This window comes from Falco rusticolus, chromosome 11 (assembly GCF_015220075.1).
Source record: "Falco rusticolus isolate bFalRus1 chromosome 11, bFalRus1.pri, whole genome shotgun sequence".
NCBI classification, from domain to species: domain Eukaryota; kingdom Metazoa; phylum Chordata; class Aves; order Falconiformes; family Falconidae; genus Falco; species Falco rusticolus.
Genome location: NC_051197.1, coordinates 29,087,906 through 29,108,467, shown reverse-complemented (window position 1 = coordinate 29,108,467; position 20,562 = coordinate 29,087,906). Strand labels below are relative to the sequence as shown.

At 48.5% G+C, this 20,562-nt stretch overlaps 1 protein-coding gene across 3 annotated transcripts in view; it reads left to right on the top strand.

Annotated features, from left to right (window-relative positions):
- Positions 1–3,481: 3,481 nt before the first annotated feature.
- FAM20B (FAM20B glycosaminoglycan xylosylkinase) overlaps positions 3,482–20,562 on the top strand; it is a 29,074-nt gene continuing 11,993 nt past the window's right edge. Inside the window, exons 1-4 of one of the 3 annotated variants that reach the window (XM_037404219.1) lie at positions 3,482–3,581; positions 12,885–13,415; positions 16,162–16,248; positions 19,339–19,448. In XM_037404219.1, coding sequence (XP_037260116.1) covers positions 13,039–13,415; positions 16,162–16,248; positions 19,339–19,448 — 574 coding nt within the window. In that variant the 5' untranslated portion in view covers positions 3,482–3,581; positions 12,885–13,038. Of the gene's footprint in view, positions 3,582–4,646; positions 4,864–12,430; positions 12,783–12,884; positions 13,416–16,161; positions 16,249–19,338; positions 19,449–20,562 lie in introns of those variants that run through there. The other 2 variants (XM_037404222.1, XM_037404220.1) reach the window with 2 other exon arrangements.

Here is a 20,562-nt window from a genome sequence, read left to right as displayed (position 1 = left end):
AGTGCTGGTACAAATGAACCCGGCTGATTTTTTCCCTGGAGGAGATCAGGGGGTGATGATGCAGAACTTCTCTGCGGGCAGAAATTTGGTGCTAGTGACTTCACCTGCTGGTGGTGACCAGCAGCCAGAGGGTGCGGTGGTGGGGCCTGGGGCTGGAAAGGGAGGTCTGGTGCCATCCTTCCCTCTGGATGGGTCCAGGCGAGGAGAGCAAGCCCTGCCTGGCCCGTCTGCCCCTCAGGTGCCAGCAAACCTGCTGTCAACTGATCAGGTCACCTTGACTGAGTCATCATGCATCACGCTTGCTTTTCCTGCTCGCCTGGGAGACTCCTGCGTGTCTACACGTTGCCCGAAGCCCAGATCCCATCCCCCTAATCCCAGTGCTAAGGATCTGACCTTTTTGACCGTATACTGAGAGAGCCCTTTGCTGCTTCCTAGTCACGGTGAACGCTTTCTTGTGGCACCTTTCCACTGAGCAGTGACCTTGTGGCCCTTCCTTTTGCCTAAAGGTAGCACCCCAGGGAAGGCAAGAGGGTGGCTGCTGGGTCGCACTAAGCACCATAGTAACGTGGTGGGATGCAGCCAAGCCTGGCAAGGTGAAGAAGACCCCATGCACCTAAGTGCTCCTCAGCCCACCTGCCCCATCCTTCCCCAGGCTCTGTCTCATCTCTGCTGGTCCCACTGTTTCAGGTTCTTTCACCATTCCCGGTTCACAGTATCCAAGAACTCATCTTCAGAGGTAAGTGAAGGCATCAGTACCTGCTCTTCTCACCACCACCTAGCAGGGAGAAATGGATGGGGTTGGGGGTAGCAGCTATTTAGTTGGAGTTTCTATCCGAGAGCCTGTGCTTGATACCTGACCTCAGCGTCACCCTGTCTGAATTGATTTCTGTAACTTCAGCCTATTGTTTCCATTGGCACATGATTTTATTTTATGTAGATATCTTCTGCAAAGCAACACTTCTCATCGCTCGCTGGGTCTAAGTGCTGTTCTTGACTCAGGAATTTCTTTTGTGTTGCATAATCCGATTTCGGTCTGTTGCCAGGACCATACACCTCTTTGAATAGGAAGATCTGTGCAGCATCTGGTGACAGTGCGTATGTTGATTTAAAGCTTTCTCCTTCTGAGCACGCAGAGATTTTCCTGGAGCAGATAGAATTATTTAACAGCCTTTCTGGCTTCCTTCCCACACCAGCCCCAGCCTTTGAGACGGCTCTTTGACTGCTGTTCCCCCAGTCAGACCTTGTTCTCCAGCCTGAGACAGTCCTTGTTCCCATGACCTACAGGTTTTTGTAGGCAGCTCTATCAGCTTTTCCTTGATTTTCCTGGAGTCCTCTGTCTCCTTGGCAAGGGATAATGGAGCTCCTCTGCCTGTCAGCTTTGGAAGATACTGGCCCATCATGACTACCCTGCCTCCTCCTGGTCCCTCTGCCATCCACCATCCCCATCTCCTTGGCTTGTCCATAACCTAATCCAGCTGGCTGCTTCCAGCTCCTGATGTTTCTTTAGCTGTAGTCAAGTGCTTGGCACTTAAATATTAAATATTAACATTCTAATTAATAATGAAAACAGTAATTGTAGTTAGGTATAAAATTTTAATTCGGTGAGGACTTAGCAGAGATGCAGTCCATAACAATGAAACTGCGCTATTAATATATATAGATTATTTTTTTTTTAAAGTATCTTTTGCTCTAGTAATAACATTGCACAAGTATCCTGCCTCTGGATGGCTGTGAAGATGTTTGCTTGCAACGCTTGGAAGCTTGGAGCAGGAAGTCATAAAGCACTAGGTAGGATTTTTTTTCAAAGGGGTTTTAAAAAGTCCTGTTAAAAAAGGTTTTCATTCTGAGGCTTAAAAATGGAGGAGGGGAAGGGAAAATTCCTGGAAAGATATTTATTTATTTTCCATTTCAGACAGGCCAGTCTGCAACGGCAGTATTTGTTGCAGTATTGAAGTAACCAAAGATACTGCATTCAACTGTTTGTAAAGTCAGGGCAAGGCCATGGTAATGAAGATAGTGGTGTTGGGATGCGTGGTACCAAACACGCTGGGGATGCTCTGCGCAGGACATGTTAGATCCACATGCAAGATGAAACATTCCCCACCCCATTCTGCCTGTCTCTCCACAAGGGATTGCTTTCCAGCACCAGAGAAAGAAACTTTCTTTGGCTTGGAAGGAGGTGGTGGAAGCCAGATGGATCAGGATGCAACTTTCCTGATGGCCGATGCCACCGTGTCCTGGCAGTGGCAGTGTGCTCCTTCCCCCTGTTCCCTAGGTGAGAGCTGGTGCTCCCTGTTCCTGGCTCGGCTTTCAGGCCTGCTTCCTTGGCACCTCTCATCCAAGGGTCTGGGAGTGGTTTGTGTAGGAGACCATCTTCCCAGCTGATAGGACTTCTCCCTTTTCCCCACCTAAATGAAAGAAAAACATGTGATGTCTTGGCTTTGGGTGATAAAATGCAAGGTGCAGGCGGGGAGGAGGTGGATGGAGGGTGCTGGGTTGGTGAAGAACTACAGGAGGTGCCCTCAGGAGGTCTGAAGAAAGGGAGGGAAGCGACCTTCCATCGTTTGACGGACTGAGTCCCGGAGGAGGTGGAAACCGGGTCGGCAAAAGGGAGAAAAAACCGCGCAGGATCAGCACGGGAAGTGGAAACGATGGAGAAAATGTTCTGGGCAGTGAGGAACCCTGGAGGAACGGGACGGGCAGGCTGCAGGGTGGGAGCGCGTGCCGTGCCGGTGTGCCCGGGGGTGCGTGTGGCCAGAACAGCGGGACCTTGTCTCCCCCCTTTCCGCCGCCCTCCCTGCCGTAATATTGTTCCGGGGACGTTTCCGTGCCCTTCCATGGTGCCTCCCGCCGGGGCAGCTTGGTGTGTCGCACCAGCTGCCACGCTCCGAGTAACGCCTGCCGGATCACAGCGGCTGCTACCGCCCTGTGAGCAGCGGGGGGGAAATGAAATTTAATGTTGTTTGCAATCGCCTGCGCATAGGTGCCCAAAGTCTGCTCGTGCGGGGGGGGGGACATGTATTGTTTAGGGCTGTAATGTGGTGCTAATACCCGGAGTAGCGGGGGCTGCGCAGCATCGCCGCGGCGTACAGCGCAGGTAACGGTGGTGCTGGGATACCCGCATTCCTCGGGGGTGCTGCGTGTCGCGACAGCAGGCGTTGCGCTGCGGCGCGCAGTCAGGCCTGAGGAGTTTTACTGCCCCGTCGGAAGAGCCGCTTTCCCGTGATTTCACCCCAAAGCCGCCCCCGCCGCGCCAGCGCTCCGCGGGCCCCGCCGGGCAGGACGGGGTTAACCCGCGCTCCGCCCCCATTGGCCGCCCGGCGGCGCCGCTCTCTCCGCCGCTCCTATTGGAGGCGGCCGGCCGGGGGCGCTGGCAGCCGGCCTATGGCAGGGCGCGCCGCGGCCCGTCGGCGAGCGGCAGGCGGGCGGCTCATTGGCCGGCTGGCGGGCGGCCGGCGGCGCGGGGCGGGCGCCCATTGGCGGCGGGGCGGGGGCCGGCGGCCGGGCGGCACCATGTTGGGGAGCTGGCGGGGGCCGGCGGCGGCGCCGGCCGGGGGCATGGAGCGGGGCCGCCGGGCGCGGTGAGTGCGGTGCGGCGCGGGGGGCGGCGGCGGCGGCCGCGGGGAAGCGCGGGGGGGCCCGCGGGGCCGGGGGGAGGCCGCTCCCGCGCCTGCCTGCGTGGCTCGGCGGGGCGGCGGCACCTGAGGGGCGGGCACGCCCCTGCCGCCTCGCCCTGCCCGGGGCAGCGGCCCGGGAGCGGGGGGTGCCGGGGCCAGCCCGCCGGCGGGGCATCGGGCCCGCTTCTGGGGGGGCGGCGGGGGTCCCGCGGCGGGGGCTGGCTGCCGGGTACCGGCTGAGGAGCCCCGCGGCGCGGGGGGGGAGGAGCCGTTAGAACCGTTACGGCCGTTGGCCGGGGCGCGCCGCGCAGGTGCGCAGCGGCTCCGCCGGGCTCGGGCCCGGGCCTGCCGGGGCGGGGGGGGCGGTCCTGTGCTGCGCCGGGCGGGAACGGGGCGGCCGCGCTGCGGGTCCCGCCGCCGTGTCGGTGTGCGGGAGGCCCGGTGCCCCGCCCGGGCGGGCGCTTTGGGCCTGGCTGGGGCAGACCTGGCCGGTTACCGGCGCTCTCCCGTCTGCTCCCTCCGGCCCCGTGTTGCAGCCGGGGTGCCCGGTGCCCCCCTGCCAGCCGGGGTGCCCGTAGCCGGGGTGCGCGGTGCCCCTCTGCCAGCCAGGCCCCCCCGCAGGCCGGGCTGCCCCCCCCGGCCCCGCCGGCAGCGCGGCTCAGGGCACTGCCCGCCCGGGAGCCATGGGGTGTTCGCCGTGCGGCGGGAGTGCCGCCGCCATCGTCAAAAGCCGCGGGTTTACCGTGGGTTTAATCGTTTCTAGTTGCCATCTGTCTTTAAACCCTTCTCGATGCAGCTGCCCGTAAGCAGTGCGGCTGCTTTGCTGTCTGCGAGCAGCGGCCCGGGCCCCACCATACACGTACAGGCTTTAGGGGCTGAGCAAGCAGGGAAAACTGCAACACGTACATTCTAGTCTTGCAGCAAATACCGTATGAATAGATTCCACTTGGTACTTACCACGCAACAGCAAGTTAATACCCTGGTCTTACTTTAATTCGAAAATTACTCCCTGTACTCCTTATGTCCTTAAGCCTGACCTACATCTTTCTCCGTTGGCAGTACAGCATCTCGGGAGGGCAAGGCGGGTTTTGTTGCCTCACACAGTAACAAAGTTGGCAGCTCAATTCTGATTCCCCCAGATTTTTCGTCCTTTGCCTTGTGGTCCACAGCCTCATTTCTTGGGAGCAGGGGAGGCTGATTGGCACTATTTTGCGGCAGAGACAGGCTCGTCGCTGCTAAATGTCAGGTAGCTATATGGGCCCTGCTTAAATATTTGGTGCCCTTTTTATGGCTGAGCTGAACTAACATAGAAATGTCAGGTTCAGAAGGAAAACTACTGATTTTTTTTACCGCTTTGGCTTCGCTTCCAAGTTGAACAAGGCCCCCTAAAACATTTCCAGCTCGCTTTGTTGTTGTGGCTTATCTGCCTGGGATGGTCAGGTGGAGCTTCGTTAACTGGGATAGGAACAAGGGGCAGTTGTTCTCATAGCTCAACTAGCACGGTTTTGGTTGTTTTTGACCAGGTTCCCTCCAGCTTCGGTACCCCTGGCTCCTGCCCGCGTCTCATACCGTTCCACTTCACAGTACTTTCCGTTCCTTCCTTCCCGTGCAGCGTTTCCAGCTCCCTCCTCGTACCAGCTGTGCGCACGCTGGTTGCCCAGATGGCCAAGGCGAACAGACAACTGTTGAGCTAATGCTGCAGCCTTTCCCACAGCGCTCCCCAGCTGCCAATTTCCAATAAACTCAGAAACCCTGTCTTCAAAACATCTACTGTTCCCTCGGATGGATCCAGAAGCTTACTAGTGAAAAGTGTGATTATATAAACTTTGTTTCCATAGGAAACTGTGCTTGAAAGAAAGTTTTTCTGCGAGGAGAAAATGAAACCTGGTTTCCTGAGGACTTGTTTTGCCACCTCCTACTGTAGTAACTCTTGTCTGTCTTCTACCGCCCTCCGTCCCCCCTGTAGCTTCTCTTCCCCCAGGCCTGCGCCCAGGTGCTGCCTGTGTCCTGATGTGCCCCATCTGTATTTGTGCAGCCGGCTGAGTCAGGTGTTCCTGTTTGCCGAGTGGCCAGCCGGCCGCGGGGAAGGGCTGAGGATATATATCCAGTTGTCCTTGGCTTCTTGACGCTTCTGCCCTCCATCTGGCGGTGGTGGTTGTTAAGGCCGTGCAAGTATTCCTCTGCTGAATCTGGCAGAAATGTCGGTAACGGATTCTAAAGTTACTAAGGAATATAACGGGGCAAGGCGGACAGACAGATGGACGAAATTCTTTCATTTCTCTCAGGAGACGTGGGAGAATATATCAGGCAGTCACTGACGTTTGCAGTTGCAAGTATAGATAATGCAGTGGTTAAAATGCTTGTGAGCTTTTATATTTATCTATAGTCTGGGTCTCAACCGGGGATGCAGTTGTGTGTGCGGAAAGTTTGAGCAGAGAGTGTCGCAAAGATTTTGCCTATAGATAGCAGGGGTTTTAACAGAAAGAGAGATGGAGGAATAGCAGACAAGGAAATACGTGTGAAGCCTCATGCACTGGATTACTGAACTCGTACACAAACCAGGCAGCATACGGAGAGTGGAAGTGACAGAATGAGTCTGAAAAATCTAAACAAAGGTCTGTAGGAGCCTGCCTGTGAAAACTCAAATAGCGAGGCTTACACAGAGAGGGAAAGCATGAGCTACCGACGAGTTGGCCAGAGAGGGGAGGATAGGGAGAAAGATTGATCTGGTGAGACTGAAGTACACTTTGGGAAGAGGAAAATGGCACTACTGTATACACTGTTTCTGCAAGGCATTTTCCAGGATTTACTGGAGGACTTTTAAAGACCTTTTGATAGGAGATCCCAAAAGGCACAGTGTATTTGGAAAGAGAAAACGTGCGTTTAAACAGGAATTAGAGCATACTTAATCATATTTATTTCACATTGGCATCTGTCTGAGCGATGATTTTTTGTGTACTTGTGCTGACAAACCAAACCTTTGCCTGCCCTCATACCTTATTTGTTACTTGGAGCATGGCAAAATCCTTGCAAATTGTACACAAGTGTTTTTGAGATAGTAGTTTTCGAGCTTCATGGTTCGTGGCATAGCCTTGATCTTGTGACTCCAATAAAAATGGTTTTCTGGGGTGTGGTCCTCTGCTAACTTTGCAGGCTGCTTACAGGAGCTGTGATTTTACTGTTGTTTGTAACAGGCGAGTTTCATGCTGTTTTTTGATCTGGGCATAAAGTGGTATGATGTTGGTATATAATGCCAGTAGGCATGCTTTAGTTCGGACGTTTGTGTGCACAGTGACCCCACTGTGCTATATAAAAGATGCTGTTATTTGGATATTGACTTGGAAGACTTTTTACTTGCTGAGAATACAGACCTGGTGGTAATGAGAGGCAAAATTGATCAGGAAATATCCCGAAGAGGTAGTGAAAAACAGGAAGCATTTCTTATGCAAACCGGCCAGTTGACTCCACTATTAAAAAGCTGGTGTGGTTGTTTATTTCTTGACTATTTTCTTTTCCTGGTTGATCAGGAGTATCAGAAAATGGTACAGAGGGAATTTAGGTTTTCTGTACTTGTGTAACATGGAGATGGAGTTTGGGTGGTAGAGCAGCGAAACTCTTTGGACTATGCCTTCCATTTAGTAATGGTAGCTGGAGATAATGCTAAGCAGAAGCTTGGGAAAAAGGAAAAAAAAAAAAAAAACCCAAACGAATAAAATAAAACCTGAAAAACCCAACCAAACAAAACGCTTGGAGTTACCTGACCTTGGTAAGAGATCAGCAGCTGCCGTCGAGCAGCAGGAGGGAATGTGTGTTGTTCTGGGACTGCAGGTACACAGGGATTACTCTGTCATTCTGTCGTGTTAGCTCTGGTCAGACACTTAAAATGTACTTCTGAAAACTTTGTCAGGGTTTTTCCTTCTCTGATGCCTTCTGGTTCCAAGAGCATCTGCTGTCATTTTGCACATCCCATGTTCCCATGACTCATGTAGAAGTAAGCGGCTACTCTGTCCCTTTTCTTCTTTTGGTCAAGTGTGAAGACCCTTGCCCTATCCTCTCACCCCTGCCAGTTTCTGGAACTGTTTCCTTTTTGGGTCTCCTTCTGAGATTTTCCCCGGGTTTATTTTTGTTGTTGTCCTAGACCCTTTTGCCCTTTGTTCCACAGAGTCCTATTCACAGCTCACCCTGGTTTTCAGTTTTTTAAAATTTTGGGGGTTTATTATTATTTCATTTGTTTCTGTGGCCACCTTTCCCATCTCTGTCCTCGTTCCAGGATCAGCTTCATGCTTCCTGAGCTTTCACAGTCCTCTTTTCCAATCTGAGACTTTTCCAAAGACTTGTCCTTTTCTTCAAATTACTTTCTTCCATAACTGTAAATATTTTCTTACACCTCAACACTGTCACTCTTGCCATCTTCATTTGAAAACGATAAAGCTTAAGTTCTTCCCACAGTAAACTTCTTCACGAGGGGCTTCATTTTTGGTGGCTTGCACAGCAGTGAGCATAATGCTGGCACCGAAGGCGTGATGTGCGGGCTCCGCAGGTAGCCTGTGAAATCGATGGCATGGCAACCTCAGGGGTGGTTTGTTGTTTGTTGGAGGAGAGCAGCTCATGACTCATTTCAGCAGATGTCAGTAAAAAGTCAGAGCCGAGTCACCTGCTGAAAGCTAGAGAGAGCAAAATCGGGGTAGGGGGTTAGTTGGGATGTCGGGAGGAATTGTGTGACTTGAGAAATGTTTGGTGAGGCTAGGTTGTTCAGTTAAGGGAATCGCTGAAATGTCTTAATAGCAAATATTTAATTTTTTTGGCAAATTCTATCTGTATCATTGGAGGTTTTCAGCCAAAATTAGGTTCAAAGCTGTCGCAAAAGATAAACTAAGTAAATGACCTTTAATTTCAGCAGTGGCTCTGGTTATATTCTCCACCCCACACCCCTAGGAAGAACACCTCTAGACAGACTCCGTGTTCTTGAAAATCAGTCTAGGAAAGTGAGTGCCCAGCCTGAGCTCCAGAGATACGGAACATTTCTGTCCTGTGCTTTAGCTGGCTAACACTGGGCTGTGAGGCTTTCTTAAAACATGTGTGTACACGTATACGTATCTCCTATATACCTATCTCATAATGAGGAGTAACCGTTCTGAAATGAACTGTGTTCTTCTGTGTAACTTCTTACAAACTCTTAATGGATTTTAAAAATGAATGAAAGCAGATCTTTATAACAGCAATGTTCAAAGTGATTTAGAATTACTAGTTTTAAGGAAGTGAAATTATGAAGTTACAGCCTGATCTCCTTTGCTCACTTCCTTAAATTTAAGAATAATATTATTATTTAGGGCTCTCCTGCTGGGCGAGTCTGTATTTGCAAGGACAAGGGCTTTCAGGTGGGGTGCATCTTGGTTGTCTGTGCTTCTCATTCTCACGCTTGCCGTGTGTGATAGGCAGATTGACCTGCTGTTTGGAGAAACGGAGGCTGCCTAAACAGAACTGAGATGAACGATGATATGTTTTAATTTCCATATAAACACGTGATTTGTTCTTTTGCTGTTAGCACAAGCACTTACTTTCCAGTAGATTAAAATCAGTATTACGCAGTTAACAGGGGACCATAATACTACTTTGAAGCATCTCTGGGACTTGGTAGCCTGCTTTTGTCCTACCCTCTACCCTTCGTGGAGATTTCTATATTGTTGTTAAGTAGCTGCTATTAATGGTTTGCATTTCAGTTTTAACTCCTTGTCATTAGGAGACTTTCACTTTCTTTACTGCTTCAGTGAACAGGTTTTATAGGAGGTATTTAAGAGGCAAAATGCATAGCTTGGGAAGGGCCAAGCTGAACTGAGCTGTCACCTGAGGCGGGACAATGACAGCGAAACAGTTCAGCTGCTAAGCTGGGCTAAAAGGCACGCTTCTGCGTCGTCACAGTGTTGTCACCTGCGAGTTGAGTGGTGCTTGGCTCTGTCGCTATGCTGAAAAGAGTGGTTTTGAAAACAGGAAGATGTGGCAGTTTGTTACCAGATTTCCTCATCCCTGTTGGTTGGGCTCTTTGTGGCTGTTCCCAAGTGGTTCAGCTGCTTCTTATTTGTTGGGCTGGCCTGGGCCATGGTTTTACCTACATGTATAAACACTCGTGCTGCTGCCAGGAGAAACACTTGTTCTTGGCCTGGTTGCGTGCCCTCAGATGCTTTTGAAACTGTGTTGGACACCAGATTGGGGGGAGGAGGGCTGAGGGAAGAAATAAATTAAGAAAAACAGTCAAGCTTTAGCACTGATCAGGTCTTTCATGGAGTTCATTCCATGAGGGTAAGAAGTACGTGGAGGGCAGGGCCGTTCTTTGGGTGGCAGTGCTGACCTGAGTAAGTTAAGGTGCCCCTCTGTAGGTGGGTACATGACGGGTCATCTCCCACTGTCGGAGCTGCTGTGCCACCCTCCCTTGGCTCTGGCTTGCACGGGTAGTGGTGTTTTGTGGTCAGATGAAACCTGTGCTGTTGGCTCAAAGAACTGCTACTAATAGGTGGTTCACACACAAATTGGAGAAAGTGGTTAATGTTTGGGTGGGTTGGCAGCCTGGATCGTTGAGCTACCTTGCAGCTGGGTTGTATGAATGCTGCCCCAATGCACGGGAAGGTGGGAGAGCCATGGAGCCGGGAGGTAGGGTGGGTCTGCTGTACGCTTAATGTAAATGGGCTTGCGTGTCCTACTGTACTAGTACTCTTATACTGCACCAAACCTGGTTCTGCACTCACGACTTGCTCAAAGAATGTGCCTTACTGTCATCTGCTGTTTGCTGCAGCCTTAGTCTTTGGTGGAGATGGACCTCAACAATGTGCTCCTTGTATCCATCATACCAGCCGTGACCTCTGCAGGCACCGCATCCACACAGACGCTGAAGGTGGCTGTGGTCTGCGTTTGGCTAGTCAGGCATAGTCTGGCTGTCCTTTGGGTGCTGCTGGTAAATTAGCTTAGCAGCTTGTTTTTCCAGTGTCATGATTAATAATGACCGGTTTATACGCTCAATATTAAATTGCATGAGAAGGCTTTTCTATATTGGTCCTGCCACAGCTCAGGATGCCTTTTGTGGGTTTCATGATTAACGTCACTTGTGCAGAGAGAAATCTGTTGCCTCTGAGTGTTCCTCGGATCTGCCTTAGTATCAGTTTCCATTTGGGTTTTGACTATGTTCAGCTAATACTGCAAAGATAATTTCTGTCCTCATAACTGAAATACAATTGTTTGTGTCTTAATGTGGTCCTTACAGCATAGACTCACAGAATGGTTTGGGTTGGAAGGGAGCTCCCCGATCCCCTAGTTCCACCCCCCTGCCCTGGGCAGGGACACCTCCCACCAGACCAGGCTGATCCAAGCCCCGTCCAGCCTGGCCTTGAGCACTGCCAGGGATGGGGCACCCACAGCTGCTCTGGGCAACCTCTGCCAGTGTCCCCCCACCCTCACAGTATAATAACTGTTCTACCTCTACCCTCCTTCAGCTTAAAACCATGCCCCGTGTCCCATCACTCCGTGCCCGTGTAAAAGCCCGTCCCCAGCTGCCCCGCCGGCCCCACCAGGCACTGGTGCTGCCGGAAGGTCTCCCCGGAGCCTTCCCTTCCCCGGGCCGAGCAACCCCAGCTCTCCCAGCCCGTCTCCATAGCAGGGGGGCTCCAGCCCCCCGAGCATCTTCGTGGCCTCCCCCAGATGCGCTCCGACAGGTCCGTGCCCTTCTCGCGTTGGTGGCCCCAGAGCTGAAGGCAGCGCTGCAGGGGGGTCTCACCGGAGCGGAGCAGAGGGGGAGAATCCCCCCCCTCGCCCTGCCGGCCACGCTGCAGGGGACGCAGCCCAGGGCACGGGTGGCTCTCCGGGCTGCGAGCACGTTGCTGAACCTGTACCAGCCAAGGCTTGAGGGGTGAGACACGTCTTGCCACCTGTACAGAAAGGCAGAAACACAGATGTGGCTTTTAACTCTGTGTCCTGATTTTGGCTGGGACAGAGTTAACTTTCTTCTCAGTAGCTGGTACGATGCTGTGTTTTGGATTTGGTATGAGAATGATGTTGATAACACACTGATGTTTTAGTTGTTGTTAAGTAGTGCTTACTCTAAATCAAGGACTGTTCAAGTTTCCCATGCTCTGCCAGCGAGCAGGGGCACAAGAAGCTGAGGGGACACAGCTGGGACAGGTGACCCCGACTGCCGGAGGGATATTCCATACCATATGGTGTCATGCTCTGTATTTCAAGTTGGGGGAAGAAGAAGGAAGGGGGGGACATTCAGCCTTATGGCATTGGTCTTCCCAAGTCGCCGTTCCACGTGCTGGATCCCTGCTCCCCTGGGGATGGCCGAACACCTGCCTGCCATGGGCAGTTGTGAATGAGCTCCTGGGTTTGCTTTGCTTGTGCATGTGACTTTCTCTGTACCCGTCACGCTGCCTTTATCTCAACCCACGAGTTCTCTTGCTTTTACCCTTCCCATCCTCTCCCCATCCCGCCAGGGGGGAGCGAGCGAGCGGCTGCGTGGGGATTAGCTGCTGGCTGGGGCTAAACCATGGCACTGTGGTAGAGGTGAGGTTTCTGAGAAGAGGCACTATTAGTATTCTGGGTTTTGGGGGGTTTTGTTGTTGTTAATTTGGTGTTGAGATTGCAGATATTTTGTATGGGTTTTGTGGTTATTGGTTTTACAGTTGACTGCAGAAGATATGTGGTTAACTGCAAGGAAGCAAAGATGTTCTCATCCCCCTCTTTTTTTTTTTTTTCCTTTTTTAAATGGGAGAAAAAGCTGAGTAAATTCTAGTGGCGGCAAATGAAAGACAATAAACACATTAAGCATGTTCTTTCCTTCTGTCTTATACCTTCAGGAAACTAGGCTGCAGCTGTTGTCGCTGGTTGTTGGATGCCAGAGAATCTACCTGGGAGCTTTCTCTTGAGGGACAGATCTTTAGGGAAAACCAGAGTTTCGTGGGTTCTCTTACTAATGGAAAAGTGTTTGTGAAGTTGGAGCCATCAGCTCGTACTACAATTCTCTGCAAAAGTCTTGCCTGGGGTAGTTGCAGCTGTTGTGATTCCAGCTGTATAGAGATGCTGTCAGACGATTTCCCCTTTTGTGCAGATCACTGAAAGGCTACAGGAAGACAGCAAACCCCATGTGCTTTAGCAGAAATGTTTGGGCTTTAGGATACAAGTGTACGTAAATGCAGACTTATGTTCCAAGCATAAACTGGACTTTGAGTTTGGTGGGATCTGCAGGAATGCAGTTTTGTAAGTTTGTGTTTTGTTTATTTTTAGGGGTGCCAGAAGATGCTTCAGTGGTCATACCTCTTTCACAATGCAAGTTATGAATGAAATCCATTAACTAACGTCCCCTTCCTCACCCTGATCTCCCATAGACTTCCTGTAACGCTTGGAAGAAAGGGTCAGGGGAGAAGGGTTGAAGGTCACCATGAAGCTAAAGCAGCGAGTTGTGCTGTTGGCCATCCTCCTTGTCATCTTCATTTTCACAAAAGTTTTCCTCATTGACAACTTGGACACCTCAGCTGCCAACCGGGAGGACCAGCGCGCCTTTCACCGTATGATGGCGAGCCTCCACGTGGAACTGGACCCCCGGCTCGACCATACGCTGCAGTCCCCTTGGGAGATTGCAGCCCAGTGGGTGGTGCCGCGGGAGGTGTATCCCGAGGAGACCCCCGAGTTGGGGGCTGTTATGCATGCCATGACAACAAAGAAAATAATAAAAGCTGATGTGGGATACAAAGGGACCCAACTGAAAGCTTTGCTAATACTTGAAGGAGGACAGAAGGTTGTCTTCAAACCCAAGAGGTAAATACTGCTTTCGGTGACTGGATCAATAACTGTTTTGTGTATACTTTTCTTTTTTATCTCCGTGTTGTTGCATTAATATTTAAGCTACAAATTTACATGCAAATAGAAAGTCTGTTCTGTTATTTGTGAGGCGGACAGGATAGAGCCTTGCTGGTGCTCTAGTAACATTAGGTTGCTGTGCCAGCTGCCGCTCAGGCTGTATAGCTTTGATGTGTGGAACTGCCTGCCTTTAGGTTAAAAGAATAATCACCGTGTTTAGTCCTGAGGGAGTGTTGGTGCAACCTGATGTTTGGAAGCACTGCGGAAGCACTGTGGAAGTGCAGGTTCTGGCAGTGTGGAGGCAAGTCTCGGTACCCTTTCCGAGAAAGGGTCGTGTCAAACTGCCACGAGGGGATGCAGTTGGAGAACAGGGAAGGAGTGAAAGTTGACAGTAGTCGTAAACGTAGACCTGGGTGTCTGGTGTAGCTGCATAAAGGCTGTAAAGATGGCTTGGTAGGTGAGTGAAAGCCCCTGATTTTTCTCTCTGGCGGTAGTGAATACTGAAGGAGCAATGTAAGGACGGGTGAGTAGTGATACTGCCTCTGCTTACAGTGATCCACCGGGAAATCTGGTATGATTGAACATTTATGAAGAATCTTGTGCATGCCTGCAAGTTTTTTGAACTGTTTGCCTTCAGGGAAAAGTAGAAGAAAGAAAGATGGGAAAGAAGTAAGGCAGGTGTGTTTTACTGGAGTACAGATGTAAGTGGTGTCATCACAGGATGAGTACATCTCTCTCCGAAGGATATTGGGTTGAGCAAGCATGAACTTTTCCTGTCATGTTAATAAATGATCAGAGAATGAGGAAAAATAATCTGCTCTCCACTTCTTGAATTCACAGTCCTTTTCTGTATGGTCAATTACTGGTCTGGCTGGAGCTTTGCTGTGGGGCTGGGCTGTGTTTGAACAGTGTGAACCTTTCAGGCAGTGGTCTCAGCAGCGTGACAGTTGGTGCGTCCAGTAAATGCAGGAACAAGACATGGCATTTCTGTAGTGTTTTCTGTATAACTGAGTGCCATAAAGCGTTTCACCAAGCATTAAATTACATTCCCATAATAGAATGTCTGTGCAGGCGAACACAGTGACTATGCTCCATCAAGGACGTGTGCAGCGGGGAGTGTTTATAGGAGTGCTAGGAGTTTATGGGAGTGCTAGGCAGTATGGCCCTAGCCATACTGGTAGACCAGTGTTGTGTTTGTGACTGCTAAATAGTTAGGCTTGTAGGTAGAGACTTGTTCTGGCATTGAAAGATAGTCTATTGAACTCGGTTTTGACCTGAACGGTATATCGAAGTTACTACTAAAAAACGTTCTGAGAAAACTTACTGGTTGGGGAAGAACGAATTCTCTTGTTGCCTTTGCTTTAGAAAGGACTAGGTGCCTACTGTGCATGGAAGCAAGAATTTGGTTCTTTTACCACTAAGTTTTAGCTCTGCAGCTTTCAGCATGTGGCCGTGTTCTCCAAAGCCTGCTCTAAGTATGTACAAAAGACCTGCCTTGGAGGGCATGCTCTGAGGTTTAGCTGTCTCATTTCAAAGTGACTTAAAATCCAGCCGAAATCGCTGATGATTAACAGTTGCTACCATCGCATGCCAGTGGTGTATGTGAAATAAGTTGCTGGTTTGGTGTAAAGTTCCAGTTTGGCAGGAGTCTGTCAGATGCTCTACCCAAAAACTCCATACCGTCCTGCCACTGGTTAATGCCATTTTGAGCTGCCGTGCAGAGAAGCTAAAGCATTTGCTCAGACTAATGAAATGGACTGTCATCTTGCCCCACATCTTCTCTGAGCAGGGTTAAAACATCAGAGTACTGCGGCTTCTCTTACACTGTTGGTGCTACTGCTTGAACCGCAGGCCTGTTGGAAATAATCCGGTTGACACAGTTTGAGACACAGATAAAAATAAGAAAATAGGTAATCTAATTTGGCCTTCCTTTATTTGAAAATGTTATTGCATGTCACGCATTTGCTTGGTATTGATTGTGGTATTTCATGCTCATCTGAAGCACGCTTCTTCAACAGTATCTACACCTGATTCAAATGTCATGAATCTTGGAAATTTGTGTTTGCCTTGACTATTTATGTAACATTTTATTTTTTTTTAAAAAGGGGGGGAAAAAAAGCCCAACACTTCACCAAAATATACCACGGTTGTTGTAATGAGTGTCAACTTTCTGTTTCTTGCTGTCCATTATGTCTTTTCTCCACCAGAATAAAGGGTCTTTTTATATCCAGTATTGTCCTCGGGTTCATGTTTGCTGATCATCTAGCTACTAAAGATTGCATTTGGCATTTCTTCCACAATATCAGATTGTATTTTCATGTTAATCTACGATCCATTCTAACCCCAAAATCGTTTGCGCAGTTGCTGCTTTCCAGTATAAATAGCCCTCTGTTCTGTAGCTGGGTCTGTGCTCTTTGTTCTTAGATGTGACTTGGCATATGGTTGAATTAAAACCCGTTAGTCTGAATGGGCAGCGCTTCCCAAACTCTTGAGTACATTGCTGACCTTTCCTCCTTATTTACTACTTCAACAGTTGGTACACTATTTAATCTCATTAATATTTTTTCCCTCTCCTACTGGCAATCATTTTCAAAGTGACCCAGAGTCTATTTAATGTAGCGCTGCTATTGCGTTTGTTACTCTGAACAGCGAAACTGATGGAAATCCTGCGTGAATCACTTTGTTTGACTTATTTCAATTACAGATATGCCAGGGATTATGTAGTGGAAGGAGAACCATACGCTGGCTATGACAGACACAACGCAGAAGTGGCAGCCTTTCACTTGGACAGGTATGGAATTACTGGGTTACCGGGTTTTATTGTGTCGGGTAAATGCTTTATCGGAGTTGGGGAAAAAGGAGCTCCTTGAATACTTCTCAGATGCGAGCTGTTTCTAACCTGCCGATATACCACACTGAGGCCAAGGATCAGCTTTTTCGTGAAACTTCTTTTCAGAGATCTGTGTGAGATTCTAACATTTGAGATTTTTGTGAAAATTTTGAAAAGGAGAGTGAGCACTGAAAGGACTGACACGTTATCTGGAAGAAATAACTTGGCCAAATGCTGTGGAAGAGTGTGAAATGCTGCACATATGTGCTGAGTTAATGTCCAGTACACTAAGAAGTTAAGCCTAATGTCTAGACTGACTATGAATCGGTGCATCCTAGAGGAGAAACAGCTCTTCATATACAGGTACCCAGGTGGGTGTGTGGGCCTGAGCTGGAGGTGCAATTACCAGAAGAAAAAACAAAGTTACAGGGAGTACAAAGAATGGGACTGAAAATACAAACACTGCATGTTGATAGCTGTGAAATACTGTTACAGATCTGCTAATAAGTTAGAGTTAATTGATTTTATTTGATTTTATAAAATCATTTGGAATAAGAAATATATTTTAATGAAACTTGTAGTTGCACAGCAAAAGCTGCTATGAAATCCTCTGTACAGCCCTGTACCAAGGCCAGAAGAATAGGTCAGAATCACCTAGTAGGAATGATTAATACTTAGACAATAGACTTAAGATTCAAGATGATTGAAGATAATTGGATACAGTATTTACAGTAGACTGGGAGAATGCTTTGAAATGTCAGAATGTAGAATTAATGGGAACTGGGGAGAAGAGTCGACTGGAACAGCTTGTAGTTACCTGCCAAGAAACCGTGAGCTTTAGTAAAAGGTAATTCCGGCAGGGGGGAGATCGCGACCACCGACTCATGTACCACCTACCCAAATCGTACCCCAGACCCATTTCTAGACTTTTCTAACCTTTACTGTGCAGAATCGGATTTGGGAGGAGGGTATGTTAATGATTTTTGGGAAATACTATGATTCTGCACAAATATTTAATGAATATGCATGAATAAGTTCTATATATGGTGTATGATTTTGAAGCTTGGTGTGCATTGATCGTGAGAGGACTCACTCACGCACCCAGCCATCAATAAAGAAGTGTCTGCTTATCTGCATCACGTTGGTGTTGATAAGTTCTTCATTCTGAGATTTCGGTAACAATACTGCTAGAGGTGCAGTATCATCTAGAATAAATGAGCGCAGTCTTGGTCTGCTCATGGTAAGAGGACTATGGTGGCACATGGGAGAAGATTTCAGTAGAGAATTGAAGATGCAAAAAAATTTTACAGGAAGAGACTTAAAATCTTGGGGAAAGGAGTAAGGAGGGACAAATACAATAAAGAATAGAATGGCTGCCCTTAAAGTGAGGTTTCTCAGCACACAAATAAGAGGCTCATCACTGTGACAGAATTCATAGGTGGTAAAGGGTAGGTTTGTTAGTCCTGGTTCATCTGTGGGATTGCACAGGCAGTGGACATTAGTATTTGTAGGGAGGTTTGGTGCTAACTACTTGTGTAATAGCCACTGCTGCTGTTGCAGTCTTGAGGCGGTTGGCCAGAATCAGGTTATTTTAAGCCCAGACAAAGGTGATGTAGCCAGATGGCTGTTGTCCATTTGTCTGTCAAGAAACACCTAGACTTCACTTCCCCTGAAAAAGCAGCAATCAAACATGGTAAAGCACCAACTCAAACTCTTCGTGGTGTCCAGCCCCCTTGTTCTTAGCTCTTCCTTGCTGTCTGTTCAGTTGTGGGTTTGTGCTTGTTTCTTTGGCCGTTCTCCTCGCTTTGTGGGTCTGCACCTCTGTATTCTTCAAGAACACCTAGCAACACCTGCCCTCAGAACTTCAGCATGTACCTTTGGTTTGAATGGTGACAGTGACACATTTTGTCCAAGGATGCCGTAGTTTCAAGAAGGATCTGAATCCTGTTGTATGTTCACAGCTAACGGGGAGGCTGTGCTAGCCGGGATAGTGGCCTTTCAGCTGTGGGTCTGAAAATACAGGGACAAGTTTTTCAGATCTAAGCTCTGTGCCTGTTTACTTGGAACACTTGTGTTTTCCTCAAGCTGTACGTAACTCTGTATTTGCTATGAGTTTTGTCTTTATGCATACCTGATTTGTTCAGGCAGATGTTTGGTGTTGCCCTTTCTTTGAGGTATTTTATACTTATGGAAGGGAGTGGACTTGTTGAATATCTAAAACCCCTGCTATTAGAGTGGCTGTCCCAGTATGTCTGTGGAATGCGGATCATTCCCTTTTCAGGCTCTTTTTCTGAGATGCAAAGGCTACCAAAAGGATGTCAAAAGTACGTTGGGAGAGTTGGGGCTGATACACTGATGTTTGTACTCCTCCTTTAAGCACTTTTAAAATACCATTACAAATACTCAAGTCATTTGTGGTCACAGACCAAAGGCTGTGGCAGACGTGGGAGTGGAACCTGGATCTTGTGTCTGCAAGTTTTATAATTATTCTTCCCACCTCTTTTTTTTCCAGACGTTTTTCAGGCATTCAGTTTTGTTCTACCATTCTCTCTTCCCTTCTCTCCCCTCATGTCAAATGAGATAACTCCTTGATTGTTTACATTCAAGTGTAATTGAACTGGGCTTAAACATAACATTGTAATAGATGGTAATTCCCACAAATTATAAATGATCTTTCCAGGTGACCGGCTCAGAGGCCATATGGTTACTGCTTCAGCCTGCACCCAAGACAGATGATGGATATTTCTGGTATGGGGTCTGATTTCTGAGTTGGAGCATGGTGCATCCTCTGTTGCTCTGCTGCAAATGCTTTAATAGTGTCACTGATGGCTTATAAAGCAAGTTTAACATCCAGGCACTTAAGAAAAATTAGTTTCCTTACTTCACCTTGGAGCCCTGCAGCAACCTCCTCCCTTCTCCAACTTCATTCTTTGGTCTGTCATCTCGATGTCAGACAACAGCACAGAGACTGTGGTTTGGTTTTGTTTGAATTTAGAACTGCTGCCTATGTTGCACATTCTCATGATGTGGTTTTTTTTCCCCCCAAATCAGAATTCTGGGTTTCCGACGAGCTCCGCTGGTGGTTGGGAGGTTTGTGAATCTACGTACGGAGATCAAACCGGTAGCCACGGAGCAGCTTCTGGGCACCTTCATGACTGTGGGTAAGTGGAGGCTGTGGATTGTGCAGCCCAGTAAGACAAATTTGTTTAATGGGGAGAAGGAGCTGTGGGACTCTGGTACAGCGACAGAACAGTTAACTGTGATGCTGGAAGCTGCTGAGTCTCTTCCTCTGCCAAGAGTGATCTTAACGCTTGTATAACCCCATTTGGTGGGGAAGGAGGGCTCCATTTTCTCCAGATAGTTTTTCCTCTGTAACTTCTCTGTGTTCCCTCATGCTGCTGTTATGGGTGGGAATTTTTCTGAGTAAGAATTTTCTCTCTGCTGTCAGAGGTGGTTAGAAAAGTCTGTGATGAGACCTGAAAGGAAAAAAAAATACGGAATTGTAGGTAAGACAAACACAGTGGTGATTTGGGATGATTTTTAGGGCTGATGCGTTGGTTGGTATTAGATGTTGTTTGTGCTCCATCAGAGTCTGCTGAGAATTTGTAACTACATGTGTCAGAACTTCCGTACGTTGTTTGCAGCAGTAATGCTGTGAAGGGCACCTAATGGGAATTCTTAATGTGAACTCCTACCAGGTGGTCATTAAGCACCAAGAAATGACTTATGCAGCAGCCTTTAAGTTCTTCAGGCTTTTATAAAATACCCAGTTACTACTTTTTTCTTTTTTTTTTTTCCCCCCCCCCTAATAAGAAGACCATAGAGGTGGTTGTTCATTACAGCTGGTAAATATGCGTGCCTGTGTTTATTTCTATTACAAGCACTGTTGGTACTCTCACCTACTAAGTTTGCCTAACACTTTCAGTTATAAGGTGTAACTTTCAGATGAGAGTAGCTCTGCCTTGCCAAACTCTTTTTGCATTCAGATTGGGTGTCTGCCTCAGGCAGACTTTACTTTTTCAAATTTCAGCCAAGATAACTAAGCAGTTTTCTAGCAGAAATGCTGACTGGAAAAGTATGGCTCCACAAAACTTCAGTGCCTTCCCATAGATAGATTCCTTGGAACCGCCTGCTGTATAGAGCATGAACCAAAGAAACGGGTGGATCTGGGGACAAGGTTGTGATCTCTTGTCAACCCCCGTTTGACCAGGTTTCTGAGTTTTTTGAAGAAAAGATGATTCGTGCGTACTCGGTGCAGATTTGCTTGAGTTGCAG